This window comes from Oncorhynchus masou, unplaced genomic scaffold (assembly GCF_036934945.1).
Source record: "Oncorhynchus masou masou isolate Uvic2021 unplaced genomic scaffold, UVic_Omas_1.1 unplaced_scaffold_518, whole genome shotgun sequence".
Classification (NCBI taxonomy): domain Eukaryota; kingdom Metazoa; phylum Chordata; class Actinopteri; order Salmoniformes; family Salmonidae; genus Oncorhynchus; species Oncorhynchus masou.
The window spans coordinates 227,447-248,539 of record NW_027011585.1 but is presented as its reverse complement, the minus strand read 5'-3'; the positions used below and the strand labels follow the sequence as shown (position 1 = coordinate 248,539).

Sequence of the window (21,093 nt, the reverse complement as noted above, 5' to 3'; positions counted from 1 at the left end):
CAATAGGACTCATCTCTGACTGCCTGCAAAATCTACAGTGGTACAATATAAATATATTTTTGAATTACTTTTTAAAAATGTATATGTTTATTAAGTTGTCTTGCTTTTCTCAGAGCAGCACAAAAAGGTGCTGAAATAGTTGACCATACGCGGGTAGGCTTTTGCTTCAAATCCTATTGTAACAATTGGATGACATTGGGAGTTTCAGTAAGCAACAATTTGTTGCCTTCACTAGCCTACTTTATTCTTAAAATAACTCCAGCACATAAAAGAGAAAGTAGCCTTAATTAATTAAACAATAAAGTGATTTAATTCACAAATGCATTTGACTGTACTTAATATTGGCCATCAACCAGAAAAACACCATGGTTGAAACATGTTATAGATTTTTGTTTTTTTTGTTTACTATTTGAGAATGTACACATTTATTTAAGCTACCTTGCAGTCTGACAAGTAAACATAGCCCACAGTAGATAGTAAACATGGCAAAGATGCTTAATTCCTGACATAAGGGAGAGCAGGCCATGTCAAGACGTTCTCAGTGACCTCAAGTACTCATTAACTCTGTCTTGAATGTTTTTTTCGGGTTGCATCAGTCTTGGTCACAGTATTAATGATGAACACATTTACATTACATTTAAGTCATTTAGCAGACGCTCTTATCCAGAGCGACTTACAAATTGGTGAATTCACCTTCTGACATCAGTGGAACAGCCACTTTACAATAGTGCATCTAAATCATTTAAGGGGGGGGTTGAGAAGGATTGCTTTATCCTATCCTAGGTATTCCTTGAAGAGGTGGGGTTTCAGGTGTCTCCGGAAGGTGGTGATTGACTCCGCTGTCCTGGCGTTGTGAGGGAGTTTGTTCCACCATTGGGGGGCCAGAGCAGCGAACAGTTTTGACTGGGCTGAGCGGGAACTGTACTTCCTCAGTGGTAGGGAGGCGAGCAGGCCAGAGGTGGATGAACGCAGTGCCCTTGTTTGGGTGTAGGGCCTGATCAGAGCCTGGAGGTACTGCGGTGCCGTTCCCCTCACAGCTCCGTAGGCAAGCACCATGGTCTTGTAGCGGATGCGAGCTTCAACTGGAAGCCAGTGGAGAGAGCGGAGGAGCGGGGTGACGTGAGAGAACTTGGGAAGGTTGAACACCAGACGGGCTGCGGCGTTCTGGATGAGTTGTAGGGGTTGAATGGCACAGGCAGGGAGCCCAGCCAACAGCGAGTTGCAGTAATCCAGATGGGAGATGACAAGTGCCTGGATTAGGACCTGCGCCGCTTCCTGTGTGAGGCAGGGGCGTACTCTGCGGATGTTGTAGAGCATGAACCTACAGGAACGGGCCACCGCCTTGATGTTAGTTGAGAACGACAGGGTGTTGTCCAGGATCACGCCAAGGTTCTTAGCGCTCTGGGAGGAGGAAACAATGGAGTTGTCAACCGTGATGGCGAGATCATGGAACGGGCAGTCCTTCCCCGGGAGGAAGAGCAGCTCCATCTTGCCGAGGTTCAGCTTGAGGTGGTGATCCGTCATCCACACTGATATGTCTGCCAGACATGCAGAGATGCGATTCGCCACCTGGTCATCAGAAGGGGGAAAGGAGAAGATTAATTGTGTGTCGTCTGCATAGCAATGATAGGAGAGACCATGTGAGGTTATGACAGAGCCAAGTGACTTGGTGTATAGCGAGAATAGGAGAGGGCCTAGAACAGAGCCCTGGGGGACACCAGTGGTGAGAGCGCGTGGCGAGGAGACAGATTCTCGCCACGCCACCTGGTAGGAGCGACCTGTCAGGTAGGACGCAATCCAAGCGTGGGCCGCACCGGAGATGCCCAACTCGGAACACCTGGAGGTTCACTGGTCAGCCACATTTGCCTCGGGATCCATCCCAGTTGGGGCGGCATGTCGTCTAGTGGTTAGAGCATTGGGCCAGTAACCGGAAGGTTGTTGAATCAAATCCCTGAGCTGACAAGGTAAACATCTGTTGTTCTGCCCCTGAACAAGGCAGTTAACCCACTGTTCCTAGGACATCATTGTAAATAAGAATTTGTTCTTAAATGACTTGCCTAGTTAAATAAAAAATACCAGTATCTGTTTCTGCAAATAATGAGTGATACTGATTCATGTGCACCTTCATCAGATGAGCAGAATGGTACTGCTCTGCGTCCCCATCGATTGTGGTGTCCTTTGATAGAAATGGTAGATCAATTAAGAATTAAAAGTGACTCCAACACACAAATTCTGCATAATGAATCATGTTTTAAGAATGTAGCAAAACCAACCGCTTTCATGGGAACCATGTGTTTTTACGGAGTGGCCCGTTGTCCAGCCCTTTGGATGGTGATGTTCTAACTGTGATGTCTTATAGTTTTTAACCCTGTAGGTACTGGTATTAACCATGATATCTGACTGTTTTTAACCCTGTAGGTACTGGTATTAACCATGATTGCTGACTGTTATTAACCCTGTAGGTACTGATATTAACCATGATTTCTGACTGTTGTTAACCCTGTAGGTACTGGTATTAACCACGATATCTGACTGTTATTAACCCTGTAATGCTTCCACCTTGTGGTTAAAGTGAGAGATGAACTCACCATAGAGGTGAGTTCAGACTCAGACTCTGTAGTACAGACTCTGTCTCAAGACATTGGATAATACAATCCCAGGGGAGGGACCTTGGACCATCACATCTAATAGGGTTGAAAGGAGGAGAGGAGATAGAGACAGAGGAGGAAGAAGAAAATTAAGAGAATGAGGAAGACAAATAATTGTTGTGTTTAGATTTAGAGGAGAGTATGTAGTCACACTGTACTCTGTAAAATGTTTCTTCATTATTTTGATTAGAAACATGTCATGTGATTTGCAGTAGGCTTATGCTCAGTAAAAAGAAAGTGGGTCCAATTATCAACCTGTGATCATCACTTTAATAATAAGAATAACAAAGTCACAGGTCAAAAAATAAAGGAACAATGTTCTTTAACAAGGTCTACCAGCTTCCTGATTGAATGTGATTGGATACTTAAAACAGTGTGACCTCGACACACAGAGGGCAGAACAGTGCTGAGATGGCACGCACGCACGCACACACACACACACACACACACACACACACAACAATGCTAATGAAAGGTGAGAATGACTCACAACCTTCATTGTACAAGGGACAGCATGTAGGTTACCAATGACAACACCAAGCACCAGTGGAGCTGAGAACAGGTGAAACAGATCAGAACTTGACAGGAAATAGCTTTTGACTTCTATGATATAGCCTGCAGTAGCCTATATGTGGTGCTCAATGCAGGCATACATTGCAGGACACTTTTAAAACGTTTTACATTCTGAAGATATTGACAATAATTCATAATTTTTTATTTGGTCTGTAACATCATGGGCCAAATAGGTGACTGTAAATGGTATTGTATTGTATTATGCCAGACACCACTCTACAAAATAAAATGTGTTATTACCATACAGAGAATTAGACAATGTAGGCTAGACCTCTGCCTATAAACGTATTTACATATTCAAACCTGTCTCAAAATACAACATCGCCCCTTTAATTAAGACATCAGCTTTTTACCTGTCTGGCTTTTCAAAGACAGCTTGAAGTGTTGGCTCCTCGTTTTGTGCTCCTATACCCATATTAATGTAGAACTGGGCTAATTACTCGTCAACTAGCAAAGAATATCAACAAATGTGCCCACGAGCCGCTCTGATCTGAACTGATGTGAAAAGCGCGTTCACTCCTGGGTGATTGAAAGACCAGTCTTGCGCAACCCCTGCCAATTAAATTCTACTCCGTTGTGCTGTGGCTCTGCCAACAACAAAATCACAGACTCAATCTTGGAAAATTTGATTTGTTATGTTTTGTTGCATTGAAAATAGGCTGATATAATATTGATACGATCCCTGATAAAACATTGATCTTTATAGTGCAAACTAATGGGGTTGAACTCAGTGAAGTTCAATCTCTTCCACCTCTGTGTTGCATGGCGTTTCTTCTGTGCAGCAGTCCTGGAGGAAGTGCGCGGCCGCTTAGTTCAGAGTGAACATGGCTGTCCGCAACACAGTCTTGTTTTTTATGGTTCAAGGTCACGGTAATAGAAGGAGAAACTGAGCTTGTAGAAAATGGCCAGTAGGGGGAGACAAACACTTATAAAAGTAGGTATTACACCCAACAAGAGGGACTTTTCTGACCAGCATCCAACTACAACCAGATGATAGACCAAACCCAAAACTGACCATTACCTTAACCCTAACCCAACCTTATATCAATGGATGAAAAGTGGCCTGTGTTTTCAGGTCAGATGCAGTACATAAGACCTACATAGAATGTGAATAATGACATAAATCTCAATTGTCACCATATTCCCTGTATAGTGCACTACCTTTGACCAGGGTCCATCACTATGTCGGAAAAAGGGTTCAATTTGCGACACATAGAGTTTAGGGATGTTTTTGCTGGATCACCTATTGTATTGTAATTTCAGTTGATTTCAGCATGTGTTGCTGTGCCAACTCATATTTAGCCATACCACTGACTTCCTTTAATAACAGCTTCCTGTCTGTCTGTCTGTCTGTCTGTCTGTCTGTCTGTCTGTCTGTCTGTCTGTCTGTCTGTCTGTCTGTCTGTCTGTCTGTCTGTCTGTCTGTCTGTCTGTCTGTCTGTCTGTCTCCGTCTGTCTCCGTCTGTCTCCGTCTGTCTGTCTCCGTCTGTCTGTCTCCGTCTGTCTGTCTCCGTCTGTCTGTGTCCGTCTGTCTGTGTCCGTCTGTCTGTGTCCGTCTGTCTGTGTCCGTCCGTCTGTCTGTCTGTCTGTCTGTCTGTGTCCGTCCGTCTGTCTGTCTGTCTGTGTCCGTCTGTCTGTCTGTCTGTGTCCGTCCGTCCGTCTGTCTGTCTGTGTCCGTCCGTCCGTCTGTCTGTCTGTGTCCGTCCGTCCGTCTGTCTGTCTGTGTCCGTCCGTCCGTCTGTCTGTGTCCGTCCGTCTGTCTGTCTGTCTGTGTCCGTCTGTCTGTCCGTGGTTGGTGGTTATTAGCAGACCTGGGCCACATATTCATTAGGGCACACCATCGTAAAATGGTTTACAACGGCAAAACAAAACACTTTATTCTTATTGGACAGGTACAGTTAGTCCCTCCCTGTTTCAGTTTTCTATCTTACATTTGGTTCCTAATGAATATGACCCAAATACTTGAGCTGTGCTTGGTTGAGATTGCCTGGCTTAATAGAAGCAACAGAATAGCCCCAAACGCTCGACGTATTTGACAGATTTCTAGTTATTTAAATCATCCAGAGACATTATTAAGATACATCCAATATGTTAATCAGTGATACAGAGTAGTAAGAGATCATATAACAGGGTGTGTGTCTGGTGTATGTATTTGAATTTGCATTTATTATGGGTCCTCATTAGTTCCTGAGAGAATGTAGGAGAGGATTGTGGTATGTTATCGTGTGTGTGTGTGTGCGTGTGTCTGTGCATATGTTTGTGTTGCTTCACAGTATGCGGGTGGAACTTACTCCAGAAGACCAGGAAATTACTCAGGAATCAGGAAAAAAAGGTGGAAAGAAGGTGTCCCAACACTAACCAGCCAGGACATGTTACTGCATAACCAGCCAGGACATGTTACTGTATAACCAGCCAGGACATGTTACTGTATAACCAGCTATGACATGTTACTGTACAACCAGCTATGACATGTTTCTGTTCCACAAATCCCCACCTACAACAGGGTCAAAAGCAGTCAGCTTTTGACTGTCACGTCCTGATTTGTTTCACCTGTCCATGAGCTTGTCTCCACCCCTCTCCAGGTGTCGTTCATCTTTCCCATTATCCCCTGGGTACTTATACCTGTGCTCTCTGTTTATCTGTTGCCAGTTTGTCAAGTCAATCAGCATTTTGTCTCAGCTCCTCAGTCTCTATTTTTCTCGCCCTCCTGGTTTTGACCCTTGCCTGCCCTGACACTGAGCCCGTCTGCCTGACCACTCTGCCAGCCCTGACCCTGAGTCTGCCTGCCGTCCTGTGCCTTTGCCCCTACTCTGGGTTACCTCCCTCTGCCTGACCTGACCCTGAGCCTGCCTGCCGTCCTGTACCCTTGCCCCACTACTCTGGATTATCGACCTCTGCCTGACCTGAGCCTGCCTGCCGTCCTGTACCCTTGCCCCACTACTCTGGTTTACCTCCCTCTGCCTGACCTGACCCTGAGCCTGCCTGCCGTCCTGTACCCTTGCCCCACTACTCTGGATTATCGACCTCTGCCTGTTTTGAACTGCTTTAAGACACTGTAGCTATAGTCAGAAAACATTGTTGAAAATGTCTGAGTCCATCTACACCAAGCCAGATATGACAGAGGTGCAATGGAAGAGAGGATTGTGGATATCTACATCAGTGCAGAGACCCTGAGAAACGGTGAGACCAGCACCTCAACACATCTGCAGAATGGCCAGCAACATAACAGTTACAACACCCATACTGAAGAGAGAGAGAGACCAGCTACAGACTAGCTAAGACCACCTGACCAAAGAGAGACCAGCTACAGACTAGCTAAGACCACCTGACCAAAGAGAGACCAGCTACAGACCAGTTTTAACAACCTGACTGAAGAGCGAGATCAGTCATATCATGTATTATATTATCACACTAAGGGTGGTGGGAGTCATATCATGTATTATATTATCAAACTAAGACTGGTGGGAGTCATATCATGTAGTAGGTCATCAAACTAAGACTGGTGGGAGTCATATCACGTATTATATTATCAAACTAAGGCAGGTGGGAGTCATATCATGTATTATATTATCACACTAATGCTGGTGGGAGTCATATCATGTATTATATTATCAAACTAAGACTGGTGGGAGTCATATAATGTATTACATTATCAAACGAAGACTGGTGGGAGTCATATCATGTAGTAGGTCATCAAACTAAGACTGGTGGGAGTCATATCACGTATTATATTATCAAACTAAGGCAGGTGGGAGTCATATCATGTATTATATTGTCAAACAAAGGCTGGTGGGAGTCATATCATGTAGTTTATTATAAAACTAAGGCTGGTGGTGTAATATATAGTTTATTATCAAACTAAGACTGGTGTGAGTCAAATCACACATTATATTATCAAACTAAGGCTGGTGGGAGTCATATCACGCATTATATTATCAAACTAAGGCTAGTGGGAGTCAAATCATGTAGTTTATTATCAAACTAAGACTGGTGGGAGTCATGTCATGTGGTGTATTATCAAACTAAGGCTGCAGGGAGTCATTTGTAGTTTATTATCAAACTAAGGCTGGTGGGAGTCATATCATGTATTATATTATCAAACTAAGTTTGGTGGGAGTCATATCATATATTATATTATCAAACTAAGGGTGGTGGGAGACATGTCATGTTGTATATTATCAAACTAAGGCTGGTGGGAGTCATATCATGTATTGTATTATCAAACTAAGTTTGGTGGGAGTCATATCATGTCGTATATTATCACACTAAGGCTGGTGGGAGTCATGTCATGTAGTATATTATCAAACTAAGGCTGGTGGGAGTCATATCATGTATTGTATTATCAAACTAAGTTTGGTGGGAGTCATATCATGTCGTATATTATCACACTAAGACTGGTGGGAGTCATATCATGTATTGTATTATCAAACTAAGACTTGTGGGAGACGTCATGTTGTATATTATCACACTAAGGCTGGTGGGAGTCATATCATGTAGTATATTATCAAACTAAGGCTGGTGGGAGTCATATCATGTAGTATATTATCAAACTTAGAATTGTGTGGAGACATGTCATGTTGTATATTATCAAACTAAGGCTGGTGGGAGTCATATCATGTATTGTATTATCAAACTAAGACTTGTGGGAGACGTCATGTTGTATATTATCACACTAAGGCTGGTGGGAGTCATATCATGTAGTATATTATCAAACTAAGGCTGGTGGGAGTCATATCATGTATTGTCTTATCAAACTAAGACTGGTGGGAGTCATGTGTATTATATTATCAAACTTAGAATTGTGGGAGACATGTCATGTTGTATATTATCAAACTAAGGCTGGTGGGAGTCATATCATGTATTGTCTTATCAAACTAAGACTGGTGGGAGTCATATCATGTATTATATTATCAAACTTAGAATTGTGGGAGACATGTCATGTTGTATATTATCAAACTAAGGCTGGTGGGAGTCATATCATGTATTGTATTATCAAACTAAGACTTGTGGGAGACATGTCATGTTGTATATTATCAAACTAAATATGGTGGGAGTCATAGCAAGTGTTATATTATTAAACTAAGGCTGGTGGGAGTCATATCATGTAGTATATTATAATTCTAAGATTGGTGGGAGTCATATCATGTATTTTTTTAATCAAACTAAAAGTGGTGGGAGTCATATCAAGTAGTATATTATCAAACTAAGGCTGGTGGGAGTCATATCATGTTGTATATTATCAAACTATGGCTGGTGGGAGTCATATCATGTGGTATATTATCAAACTAAAGATGGTCGGAGTCATATCACGCATTATATTATTAAACTAAGGCTGGTGGGAGTTATATCATGTATTTTTTTTATCAAACTAAAGATTGTCGGAGTCATATCACGCATTATATTATTAAACTAAGGCTGGTGGGAGTCATATCATGTATTTTTTTAATCAAACTAAAAGTGGTGGGAGTCATATCAAGTAGTATATTATCAAACTAAGGCTGGTGGGAGACATTCCATGTATTGTATTATCAAACTAAGGCTAGTGGGAGTCATATCATGTCGTATATTATCAAACTATGGCTGGTGGGAGTCATATCATGTGGTATATTATCAAACTAAAGATGGTCGGAGTCATATCACGCATTATATTATCAAACCAAGTCTGGTGTGAGTCATATAATGTAGCATATTTTCAAACTAAAACTGGTGGGAGTCATATCATGTCGTTTATTATCAAACTAAGACTGGTGGGAGTCATGTCATGTGGTGTATTTTCACACTAAGACTGGTTCGAGTCATGTCATGTAAAATATTATCAAACTAAGGCTGTTGGGAGTCAATACATGTATTATATCATCAAACTAAGGCTGGTGGGAGTCATATCATGTATTATATTATCAAACTAAGGCTGGTGGGAGTCATATCATGTATTATATTATCGAACTAATACTGGTGGGAGTCATATCATGTATTATATTATCGAACTAATACTGGTGGGAGTCATATCATGTATTATATTATCGAACTAATACTGGTGGGAGTCATATCATGTATTATATTATCGAACTAAGGCTGTTGGGAGTCATATCATGTATTATATTATCAAACTAAGGCTGTTGGGAGTCATATCATGTATTATATTATCGAACTAATACTGGTGGGAGTCACGTGGTGTCTGACTGTGGTTGACTGATAAAGAGTTTCCCTTCTATAATTCACACAGAGACAGGACATTGCATGGAGAAGACACAGCTACAGATGCATATTAGAGCTGATGTAAGAAGTAGAAGTTACTGTACTTGATCACAAGTGTGTTATAATGTCAGAGGGAGTCTATCAAAACTCAGATGGTTTTGAAGACGATGAGCCTGATGTAATGAAGAACACAGACATTGATGGCCAATTATATGCCAACGTAAGAGCCTTCAAGTCCAGTACAAGAGATGGAGTTGTTGCTTCAGGTAAGATTGCAAGAACACACACACACACACACACATACTTTACATAAATCAAATCAAAGTTTATTTGTCACGTGCGCCGAATACAACAGGTGTAGACCTTACAGTGAAATGCTTACTTACAGGATCTAACCAATCGTGCAAAAAAGGTGTTAGGTGAACAATAGGTAGGTAAAGAAATAAAACAACAGTAAAAAGACTGGCTATATACAGTAGCAATGCTATAAAAGTAGAGAGGCTACATACAGACACCGGATAGTCAGGCTGGTTGAGGTAGTATGTACATGTAGATATGGTTAAAGTGACTATGCATATATGATGAACAGAGAGTAGCAGTAGCGTAAAAGAGGGGTTAGCATGTGGTGGGTGGAGGGACACAACGCAGATAGCCCGGTTAGCCAATGTGCTGGAGCACTGGTTGGTCGGCCCAATTGAGGTAGTATATACATGAACGTTCAAGTGACTATGTATATACGATAAACAGAGAGTAGCAGCAGCATAAAAATAAGGTTTGGGGGGTTGGTTGGGGCATACAAAGCAAATAGTCCGGGTAGCCATATGATTACCTGTTCAGGAGTCTTATGGTTTGGGGCTAAATACTGTTGAGAAGTCTTTTTGTCCTAGACTTGCAAGCAGTACTCCGGTACTGCTTGCATGCGGTAATAGGCCTTCCTCTGACACCGCCTGGTGTAGAGGTTCTGGATGGCAGGTAGAGGTCCTGGATGGCAGGTAGCTAGCTCCAGTGATGTACTGGGCTGTACGCAGTCAGAGGCAGAGTTTGCGGTCAGAGTTCGAGTAATTGCCGTACCAGGCAGTGATGCAACCAGTCAGGATGCTCTCGATGTTGCAGCTGCAGAACCTTTTGAGGATCTGAGGACCCATGCCAAATATTTTAAGTTTCCTGAGGGGGAATAGGCTTTGTCGTGCCCTCTTCACGACTGTTATGGTGTGTTTGTACCATTCTAGTTTGTTGTTACACTACAGCCACGTTGATGAGAATGGGGGTGTGCTCGGTGCTCCTTTTCCTGTAGTCCACAATCATCTTCTTAGTCTTGGCAACATTGAGGGATAGGTTGTTATTCTGGCACCACACGGCCAGGTCTCTGACCTCCTCCCTATAGGCTGTCTCGTCGTTGTCTGTGATCAGGTCTACCACTGTTGTGTCGTCTGCAAACTTAATGATGGTGTTTGAGTCGTGCTTTGCAATGCAGTTGTGGGTGAACAGGGAATACAGGAGGTGACTGAGCACCCACCACTGTGGCGCTCCAGTGTTGAGGATCAGCGTGGCAGATGTGTTGCTACCTACCCTCACCACCTGGGGGCGGCCCGTCAGGAAGTCCAGGATCCAGTTGAAGAGGGAGGTGTTTAGTCCCAGGATCCTTAGCTTAGTGATGAGCTTTTAGTGTACTATGGTGTAGAACGCTGAGCTGTAGTCAATGAATAGCATTCTCACATAAGTATATCTTTTGTCCAGGTGGGAAAGGGCAGTGTGGAGTGCAATAGAGATTGTATCATCTGTGGATCTGTTTGGGCGGTATGCAAATTGGAAATTGGAGTGGGTCTAGGGTTTCTGAGATAATGGTGTTGATGTGAGCCACTACCAACCTTTCAAAGCACTTCATGGCTACGGACGTGAGTGCTACGGCACATGCCCGGAGCACACGTCCTGGTAATTCATCTTGCCCCACAGCCTTGTGTATGTTGACCTGTTTAAAGGTCTTACTTACGTCAGCTACAGAGAGTGTGATCACACAGTCGTCCGGAACAGCTGATGCTCTCATGCATGCCTCAGTGTTGCTTGCCTCGACGCGATCATAGAACTGATTTAGCTCATCTGGTAGGCTTGTGTCACTGGGCAGCTCGCAGCTGTGCTTCCCTTTGTAGTCTGTAATAGTTTGCAAGCCCTGCCACATAAGACGAGCGTCGGAGCTGGTGTAGTATGATTCAATCTTAGCCCTGCATTTGCGCTTTACCTGTTTGATGGTTCTTTGCAGGGCATAGCAGGATTTCTTGTAAGCTTCCCAGTTAGAGTCCCACACCTTGAAAGCAGAAGCACAACCCTTTAGTTCAGCGCGAATGTTGCCTGTAATCCATGGCTTCTGGTTGGGGTATGTACGTACATTCACTGTGGGGAGCACGTCCTCGAAGCACTTATTGATAAAGCCAGTGACTGATGTGGTGTACTTCTCAATGCTATCGGAAGAATCCCGGAACATGTTCCATTTACCAAATGGAGGGCGAGGGAGAGCTTTGTATGCGTCTCTGTGTGGGGAGTACAGGTGATCTAGAATGTTTTCCCTCTGGTTGCACATTTAACATGTTGATAGAAATTTGGTAGAACTGATTTAAGTTTCCCTGCATTAAAGTCTCCAGCCACTAGGAGCGCCGCCTCTTGGTGAGTGGTTTGATGTTTGCTTATTTCCTTAATACAGCTGACTAAGTGCTGTCTTAATGTCAGCATCTGTCTGTGGTGGTAAATAAACAGCCATGAAAAGTATAGCTGAAAACACTCTAGGCAAGTAGTGTGGCCTGCAATTTATCACAATATACTCTACTTCAGGCGAGCAAAATCTAGAGACTTCCTTAGATTTCGTACACCAGCTGTTGTTTACAAACATGCACAGACCGTCCCCCATCCCCCCCTCGTCATACCGGAGTGTGCTGTTCTATCCTGCCGGTGCAGCGTGTATCCCGTTAGCTGAATATCCATGTCGTCATTCAGCCACGATTCCGTGAAACATAGGATATTACAGTTTCTGATGTCCCGTTGGTAGGATATTTGTGATAATACCTCGTATAATTTATTGTCCAATGATTGCACGTTGGCGAGTAGTATTGACGGTAGCGGCAGCTTTCCCAGTCGCCTTCGCCGTGTCCTGACCAGGCATCCGGCTCTTTGCCCTCCGTACCTGCGTTGCTTCCTCTTGCAAATAACGGGGATGACGGTCTTGGGGTGTTTGGAGAATGTCTTGTGTCATCTTTGTTGTAGAAAAAATCATTGTCTAAGCCGAGGTGAGTGATCGCTGTCCTGATATCGAGAAGTTCTTCTTTGCCGTAAGATATGGTTGCAGAAACATTATGTACAAAAAAGTTACAAATAAGGAAAACACATAAAAACACACATTAAACAGGTGAGATTTCCCTGTAGTGCAATAGCTTTATTTGTCTCAATCCTGGATGATACAGTAAAACACATAACCAAAGATCTTTAATAATTTGTGATTCAGTACATGTTCAGTGGTGGAAGAGACCCTCTGGAGTTGCTGCAGTGTGTCTGGGGCTGCTGTGTGTTCTCCTACTGGCTGGGATCATAGGCCTGTCTGTCTACTGTAAGTTTAGTATGTTTTTACTGAGACTTAAGTAGCCTACTAAATTATACTTACTCATTAATGGTGTTTTAGTTACATGTTTGATGAACTTTTCCCTTTTACAGATGGAGTCATTGATCATCACGACTCAACAGAGATAGACCAGCTACAGGACAGCAACAGCCTTCTGACTAAAGAGAGAGACCAGCTACAGACCCGTTACAACAACCTGACTAAAGAGAGAGACCAGCTACAGACTGAGAAAGTTTTTCTTAGCGAGAGGCTTTCCAATCTCAGTGAGTAAACCTACAGTATTACATTTTCATTAATCGCACACACTTTATCGTGTGTCTGTATTATTTTATCCAGTGTGAAAAGATGAAGGAAATTCATGATTTCATCTTGTAGGACAAACCTGTCCTGAATGCTGGCAGAAGTTTGAATCCAGTTGGTACTTCCTGTCTACTGAGACTAAAACCTGGAAGGGGAGCAGAGAGGACTGTCTGGAGAGAGGAGCAGACCTGGTGATCATAAACAGTGATAAGGAACAGGTGAGTGAGTGAGTGAGTGAGTGAGTGAGTGAGTGAGTGAGTGAGTGAGTGAGTGAGTGAGTGAGTGAGTGAGTGAGTGAGTGAGTGAGTGAGTCAGTGAGTGAGTGAGTGGGGGAGAAGCTCTGGGTGTGCAGGTGGTAAATATGATCAAACATATACGCATAAATATTTATCCTTCTCAACAACAGGAGTTTCTCTTCAACCTCAACAAGGGAGTCTGGATTGGTCTGACTGACTCTGTTACTGAGGGGACCTGGAAATGGGTGGACAGCACCCCACTGACCAACCCAAGGTAATATACTATTGCTGTAATAAGACTGACCACCTCAAGGTAATATACTACTGCTCTAATAACACTGACCACCCCAAGGTAATATACTACTGCTATAATAACACTGACCAACCCAAGGTAATATACTACTGCTATAATAACACTGACCAAACCAAGGTAATATACTACTGCTCTAATAACACTGACCAACCCAAGGTAATATACTACTGCTATAATAACACTGACCAACCCAAGGTAATATACTACTGCTATAATAACACTGACCAAACCAAGGTAATATACTACTGCTCTAATAACACTGACCAACCCAAGGTAATATACTACTGCTATAATAACACTGACCAACCCAAGGTAATATACTACTGCTATAATAACACTGACCAACCCAAGGTAATATACTACTGCTATAATAACACTGACCAACCCAAGGTAATATACTACTGCTATAATAACACTGACCAACCCAAGGTAATATACTACTGTTATAATAACACTGACCAACCCAAGGTAATATACTACTACTATAATAACACTGACCACCCCAAGGTAATATACTACCGTTATAATAACACTGACCACCCCAAGGTAATACACTACTGCTATAATAACACTGACCAACCCAAGGTAATATACTACTTCTCTAATAACACTGACCAACCCAAGGTAATATACGACTGCTATAATAACACTGACCACCCCAAGGTAATACACTACTGCTATAATAACACTGACCACCCCAAGGTATTATACTACTGCTGTAATAACACTGACCAACCCAAGGTAATATACTACTGCTATAATAACACTGATCAACCCAAGGTAATATACTACTACTCTAATAACACTGACCAACCCAAGGTAATATACTACTGCTATAATAACACTGACCAACCCAAGGTAATATACTACTGCTCTAATAACACTGACCAACCCAAGGTAATATACTACTGCTCTAATAACACTGACCAACCCAAGGTAATATACGACTGCTCTAATAACACTGACCACCGCAAGGTAATATACTACTACTCTAATAACACTGACCAACCCAAGGTAATATACTACTACTCTAATAACACTGACCACCAAGGTAATATACTACTGCTATAATAACACTGACCAACCCAAGGTAATATACTACTGCTCTAATAACACTGACCAACCCAAGGTAATTTACTACTGTTATAATAACACTGACCAACCCAAGGTAATATACTACTGCTATAATAACACTGACCACCCCAAGGTAATATACTACTGCTATAATAACACTGACCAACCCAAGGTAATATACTACTGCTATAATAACACTGACCACCCCAAGGTAATACACTACTGCTATAATAACACTGACCACCCCAAGGTAATACACTACTGCTGTAATAACACTGATCAACCCAAGGTAATACACTACTATTATAATAACACTGACCACAGTGTAAGGAGTAGGACTCTGTGTTGTTCATACTCTAGGTTCTCCATACTCAACTGATAGACAAACACTGACCACAGAGTGAGAGATGATAACTACTCTGACAATAAAGGGCCAATTTTCAGTTCATTCAACCTTTATCTATACAGGTTATTGTCATTAATGGCAGCAGTCAACAAAGTTGAATTTAAACTGAAACATTTCTGTGCATTATTTAGGATTGTGATGTTCTAACCATGATATCTGTCTGTTTACCCTGTAGGTACTGGTATTAACCATAATATCTGACTGTTGTTAACCCTGTAGGTACTGGTATTAACCGTAATATCTGACTGTTGTTAACCCTGTAGGTACTGGTATTAACCATAATATCTGAATGTTGTTAACCCTGTAGGTACTGGTATTAACCATGATATCTGACTGTTGTTCACCCTGTAGGTACTGGTATTAACCATGATATCTGACTGTGTTTAACCCTGTAGGTACTGGTATTAACCATGATATCTGTCTGTTTACCCTGTAGGTACTGGTATTAACCATGATATCTGACTGTGTTTAACCCTGTAGGTACTGGTATTAACCATGATATCTGACTGTTTTTAACCCTGTAGGTACTGGTATTAACCATGATATCTGACTGTTGTTCACCCTGTAGGTACTGGTCTTCACATCAGCCTGATAATGGTGGTGGCAAAACAGAATATGGTGAGGAGGACTGTGTTCAGATACATAAAGAACAGAGTTCTCGAAAGTCATGGAATGACATATCATGTCGCAGCAGACTCACCTGGGTTTGTGAGAAAATGCTTTAACATCACCATGACAACCTACTGTAACACATACAGTAGCCTACAGTACACTCAACTTTCTCCTTCATTCTCTCTCTCACACACACACCGTCACACACCCTCATTCACACACACGCACACACACCTGCACGCACGCACACACACACACACACACACACACACAAACACCTATTGTTGTATTTGTTTGTAGTATCATATTAATAAATGTCCTACTTATTTCCTGTTTGTAACTTCCTGTGTACCAGTAGTTATGTTTCACATATCATCAGGTTCAACATGAGTTCAGTACATTTGACTTTGTGCATTCACATAACTTCCAATTCAAATATATTCTGCAGATATTTACATGCTCCAATTTAGGCCTGGTGATGACATTCTCAACAGTACCAAACCACCATTACATACACTGTATAGGAGGTGACTGTATCACCAATCAATGAGTGTAGTAGAGATATCAAAGGATGTTACCTAAAAATCTTTGACAGTCAGTCTGTTGTCAAGCACAATATCAAATGCTCATATTTGATTGTTGTTCCCCGAAATGGGTCCCAAAAGAGCGAAGGGAAGTGGATATTTTCAGTGGTTCAACCAGCTATCACTCAAAAACTCTTCAACCAATCAGGTTGATCCTCACTGGTTAAGCATACCCACCCTCAATATCCACTTGGAGCATTTTGTAGTGTCACATCTATTGTCTGGACATTATAATGACCCATGTTTGTAGTCCTGGTCCTCCTGAACATGTTGATGTATATTTGGGAGTAAACAGAGGGTCCAAATCAGCAGAAAGGTGAAAGGAAGGAGGAGTTCTGGAAACTCCCTGAATTATCTTGGGGCTGTTACATATGATATTTAATATATGTTAACAGCTAGTCTTTGTTCTCCACTTCCCCTCTATGATCTATATCTTCCTGGTATGACAGTGTCCTGTCCATCATCACAAATAGCAAGTACCATTCCCTGGGCAGGAGGACTGTGTTGAGATATACTCTGGACAAGATGACCATGTAGAGACATGGAATGATTTATATTGTTCTGCAGAAAATGGTTTAACAATAACCACTGTAACAATCTCTCTCACACACACACACACACACATACACATACATATGCACAGACACATACACACGCACGGACACAAGTATACACACAAGTACGCACACTAGTATGCAAACTTGTTCTATTTTTGTATTAGCATAGCCACAACTACCCGTGTCATTTTGTTGATAATTCCCTAGAGTTAACACCGACAGCAGTCACACAGACAGAGACACACAGATGACTCAGAGACAGAGATATCACAAGAAGCAGAGACTTAACGTATAGAGGGCTTGCAGTTGACGTACGACGCCTCCTGGTGGCCATGTTGGAAGACCACCACATTAATTCTAGAAGCAGAGACTTAATGTATAGTAGACCTACATAGAAAGAAAGACCCAGGCATTGTTAAAGATGTCAAACGTCATCTATGCTGAACCAGATGGGAACAAGAAGGTCAAGTTTGACAGAGGTGAGATGGAGGAGAGGATTGTGGATATCACGTCAGTGCAGACACCCTGAGAGACGGTGAGACCAGCACCAAGAGTCAGACACTGCTCCTAATAATGGACCAGGAGACAAGCACTCAGGTAACACACACACACACACACAAACACAAACACAAACAACGTAAACGTCTCAGGGAAGAGACCCTTTCTAGTTGCTGCAGTATTTCTGGGGCTGCTGCGTCTTCTACTGGCTGGGATCATAGGCCTGTCTGTCTACTGTGAGTTTGTGTCCAAGTTCATTGATTATCACCTAGTTGTAAGAAGTGCTGGTTACTAAGCCTATTTACCAGGTGTTTTACCTAATAACTATGTGTTTATGCTTTGTAGATAACAGAGACATCACAGATTCTGAGGATAAAAGGAACAACCAGAGTTTTTCCCTTTATAATACTAACACAACTGCAGAAAGAGACCAGCTACAGACCAGATACAACAACCTGACTGAAGAGAGAGACCAGTTACAGACCAAATACAACAACCTGACTGAAGAGAGAGACCAGTTACAGACCAAATACAACAACCTGACTGAAGAGAGAGACCAGCTACAGACCAGATACAACAACATGACTAAAGAAAGAGACCAGTTAAAGAACAGATACAACAACCTGACTAGAGAGAGACCAGTTACAGACCAGCTACAACATCCTGACTCAAGAGAAAGGCCATATTCAGGCAAAGATTTTTGTGAGATATAATCTGTGATAAATTATAAGTAAAATAAACAGTAAATATATATCAATGGGTTATATTATATATCAATGAGTATGAAGATACTGGCTATGTTTCTCGATGTGTACACCTTTGCTCTACAACTGAGCAGCATTTTCAAAAGGGATGGGGAAACCTTGACTACAGTTTGTATTTCCTCTCTACTAAGAAGAAAACCTGTCTGAAGAGAGCAGCAATCCTGGTGATCATAAACAGCAGAGAGGAAGAGGTGATAGGGAGGAAGGCAGGGAGGTGATAGAGAAGAGAGAGAGAGTTGAGAGAGAGAGGGAGGTGAGAGGTGAGAAAGGAGAGAGAGAGAGAGAGAGGGAGGTGAGAGGTGAGAAAGGAGAGAGAGAGAGAGAGAGAGAGAGAAGAGAGAGGGATGAGAGAGAGAAAGAGAGAGGGAGAGAGAGAGAAAGAGTGAGAGAGAGAGAGAGAGAGAGAGAGAGTCTCTCTCCCCTTTCTCTATTATTTCCCATAGTTATTATGTTAATGGTTGTGTTGGTTACACTTTTTTGGGCTCCGTTATTTACATAACAGATAAGGAATACTTAAAATGTGCATATATAAAATAGAGATATTTTAATTAGAATACAGCCGTAGACAGAAGTCAAAGATCAAACATCAGACATGCAACTGATGTCTCTCCTGAGTTCTGCCCCGAACAAAAGAAAGACGGCATCTTTTATACCCGAGATCAGACCTTATGGTGCGATCTCCTATGTCAAAACCTGCATGTGCAGCTAAAGTTATTCTTAACACACGGTTTCTCAGAACCTGTCTCAGCAGTATGCAAATCTGCCCTTGTTTTAGAGAAAAACAGACACTGTCTCTCTCTGTCTCGCTATCACCCACAGTCCCTTTTCTCACCTTTCCTCACAGATGCTGGGCGGCGGGTTTTGGCAGAGAGCTCGACACAGACAGAGGCCTCAATACTCAGCTATACAGTGAGCAAAAGTACAATGGCACGAAAGCAAATTAGTAACAACATAATCAATGGTGGGGGTTTTTAGAAGACCCACAAAATCAACTTTAACCCCATTTCATTTCAATAAAATTACGCTGAACCAATGTGCAATTAACATTGTATTGACGTTTCTGCCCAGTGGGACTTTACTCTGTAAAATACTTGTATTAATAGTTTTCATTAGGAACATGGTCAGTGCGTGAGTTGGGCGTGAGTTGGGGTGGGCAGTCTATGTTCATTTTTCTATGATTTGGGTATTTCTATGTTTCGGCCTAGTATGGTTCTCAATCAGAGGCAGGTGTCATTAGTTGTCTCTGATTGAGAATCATACTTAAGTCGCCTGGGTTTCACTGTGTGTTGGTGGGTGATTATTCTTGTCTCTGTGTTTGCATCAGATAGGACTGTTTTGGGTTTTCACGTTTCTTGTTTTTGTTAGTTTGTTCATGTGAAGTGATTTATTAAAACATGATTCAAAATAACCACGCTGCGCTTTGGTCCGCCTCTCCGTCAATGGAAGTAATCCCTTACAGAAACAATGCCCCAGCAGGAGTACCAGCTTCCTGATTGGATGTGATTGGATTAATAAAATAGAGTGACCTGAAAACAACAGAGGTTAGATCTGAGGCACTTACACGAGCACACAAGCATCCACACACATCCACACACACAAGACACAACACATACACACAGAATAACTCTTCAAACTAGAGAACAGAGAGTGTATCATGTATTATATTATCAAACTAACACATATCATGTATTATATTATCAAACTAAGGCTTCAAATTATATTATCAAACTAAGACTGGTGGAAGTCATATCATGTATTATATTATCAAACTAAGGCTGGTGGGAGTCATATCATGTATTATATTATCAAACTAAGGCTGGTGGGAGTCATATCATGTATTATATTATCAAACTAAGGCTGGTGGGAGTCATATCATGTATTATATTATCAAACTAAGACTGGTGGGAGTCAATACATGTATTATATTATCAAACTAAGGCTGGTGGGAGTCATGTGTATTATATTATCAAACTAAGGCTGGTGGGAGTCATATCATGTATTATATTATCAAACTAAGGCTGGTGGGAGTCATATCATGTATTATATTATCAAACTAAGGCTGGTGGGAGTCATATCATGTATTATATTATCAAACTAAGACTGGTGGGAGTCAATACATGTATTATATTATCAAACTAAGGCTGGTGGGAGTCATGTGTATTATATTATCAAACTAAGGCTGGTGGGAGTCATGTGTATTATATTATCAAACAAAGGCTGGTGGGAGTCATATCATGTATTATATTATCAAACTAAGGCTGGTGGGAGTCATGTCTATTATATTATCAAACTAAGGCTGGTGGGAGTCATGTGTATTATATTATCAAACTAATGCTGGTGGGAGTCATGTGTATTATATTATCAAACTAAGGCTGGTGGGAGTCATATCATGTATTATATTATCAAACTAAGGCTGGTGGGAGTCATATCATGTATTATATTATCAAACTAAGGCTGGTGGGAGTCATGTGTATTATATTATAAAACTAAGGCTGGTGGGAGTCATATCATGTATTATATTATCAAACTAAGGCTGGTGGGTGTCATGTGTATTATATTATCAAACTAAGGCTGGTGGGAGTCATGTGTATTTTATTATCATACTAATGCTGGTGGGAGTCATGTGTATTATATTATCAAACTAAGGCTGGTGGGAGTCATATCATGTATTATATTATCAAACTAAGGCTGGTGGGAGTCATGTGTATTGTATTATCAAACTAAGGCTG

General features: G+C 41.8%; 1 protein-coding gene and 1 long non-coding RNA gene across 2 annotated transcripts; one reads left to right on the top strand and one right to left on the bottom strand.

Moving 5' to 3' along the window:
* Positions 1-1,848: 1,848 nt before the first annotated feature.
* Positions 1,849-3,997, bottom strand: LOC135535803 (uncharacterized). The gene is made up of 3 exons (XR_010454889.1): positions 3,575-3,997; positions 2,589-2,684; positions 1,849-2,176 (listed from the first exon to the last, which is right to left on the bottom strand). It is a non-coding gene; the product is annotated as an uncharacterized LOC135535803 (long non-coding RNA).
* Positions 3,998-9,540: 5,543 nt separating this feature from the next.
* Positions 9,541-16,154, top strand: LOC135535813 (CD209 antigen-like protein E). Its single transcript, XM_064962242.1, has 6 exons — positions 9,541-9,682; positions 12,907-13,008; positions 13,113-13,283; positions 13,396-13,538; positions 13,727-13,830; positions 15,918-16,154. The coding sequence occupies exons 1-6, from the start codon at positions 9,541-9,543 to the stop codon at positions 16,072-16,074; spliced, it is 819 nt and encodes a 272-aa protein (XP_064818314.1). The 3' UTR covers positions 16,075-16,154.
* The last annotated feature ends 4,939 nt before the right edge of the window (positions 16,155-21,093 follow it).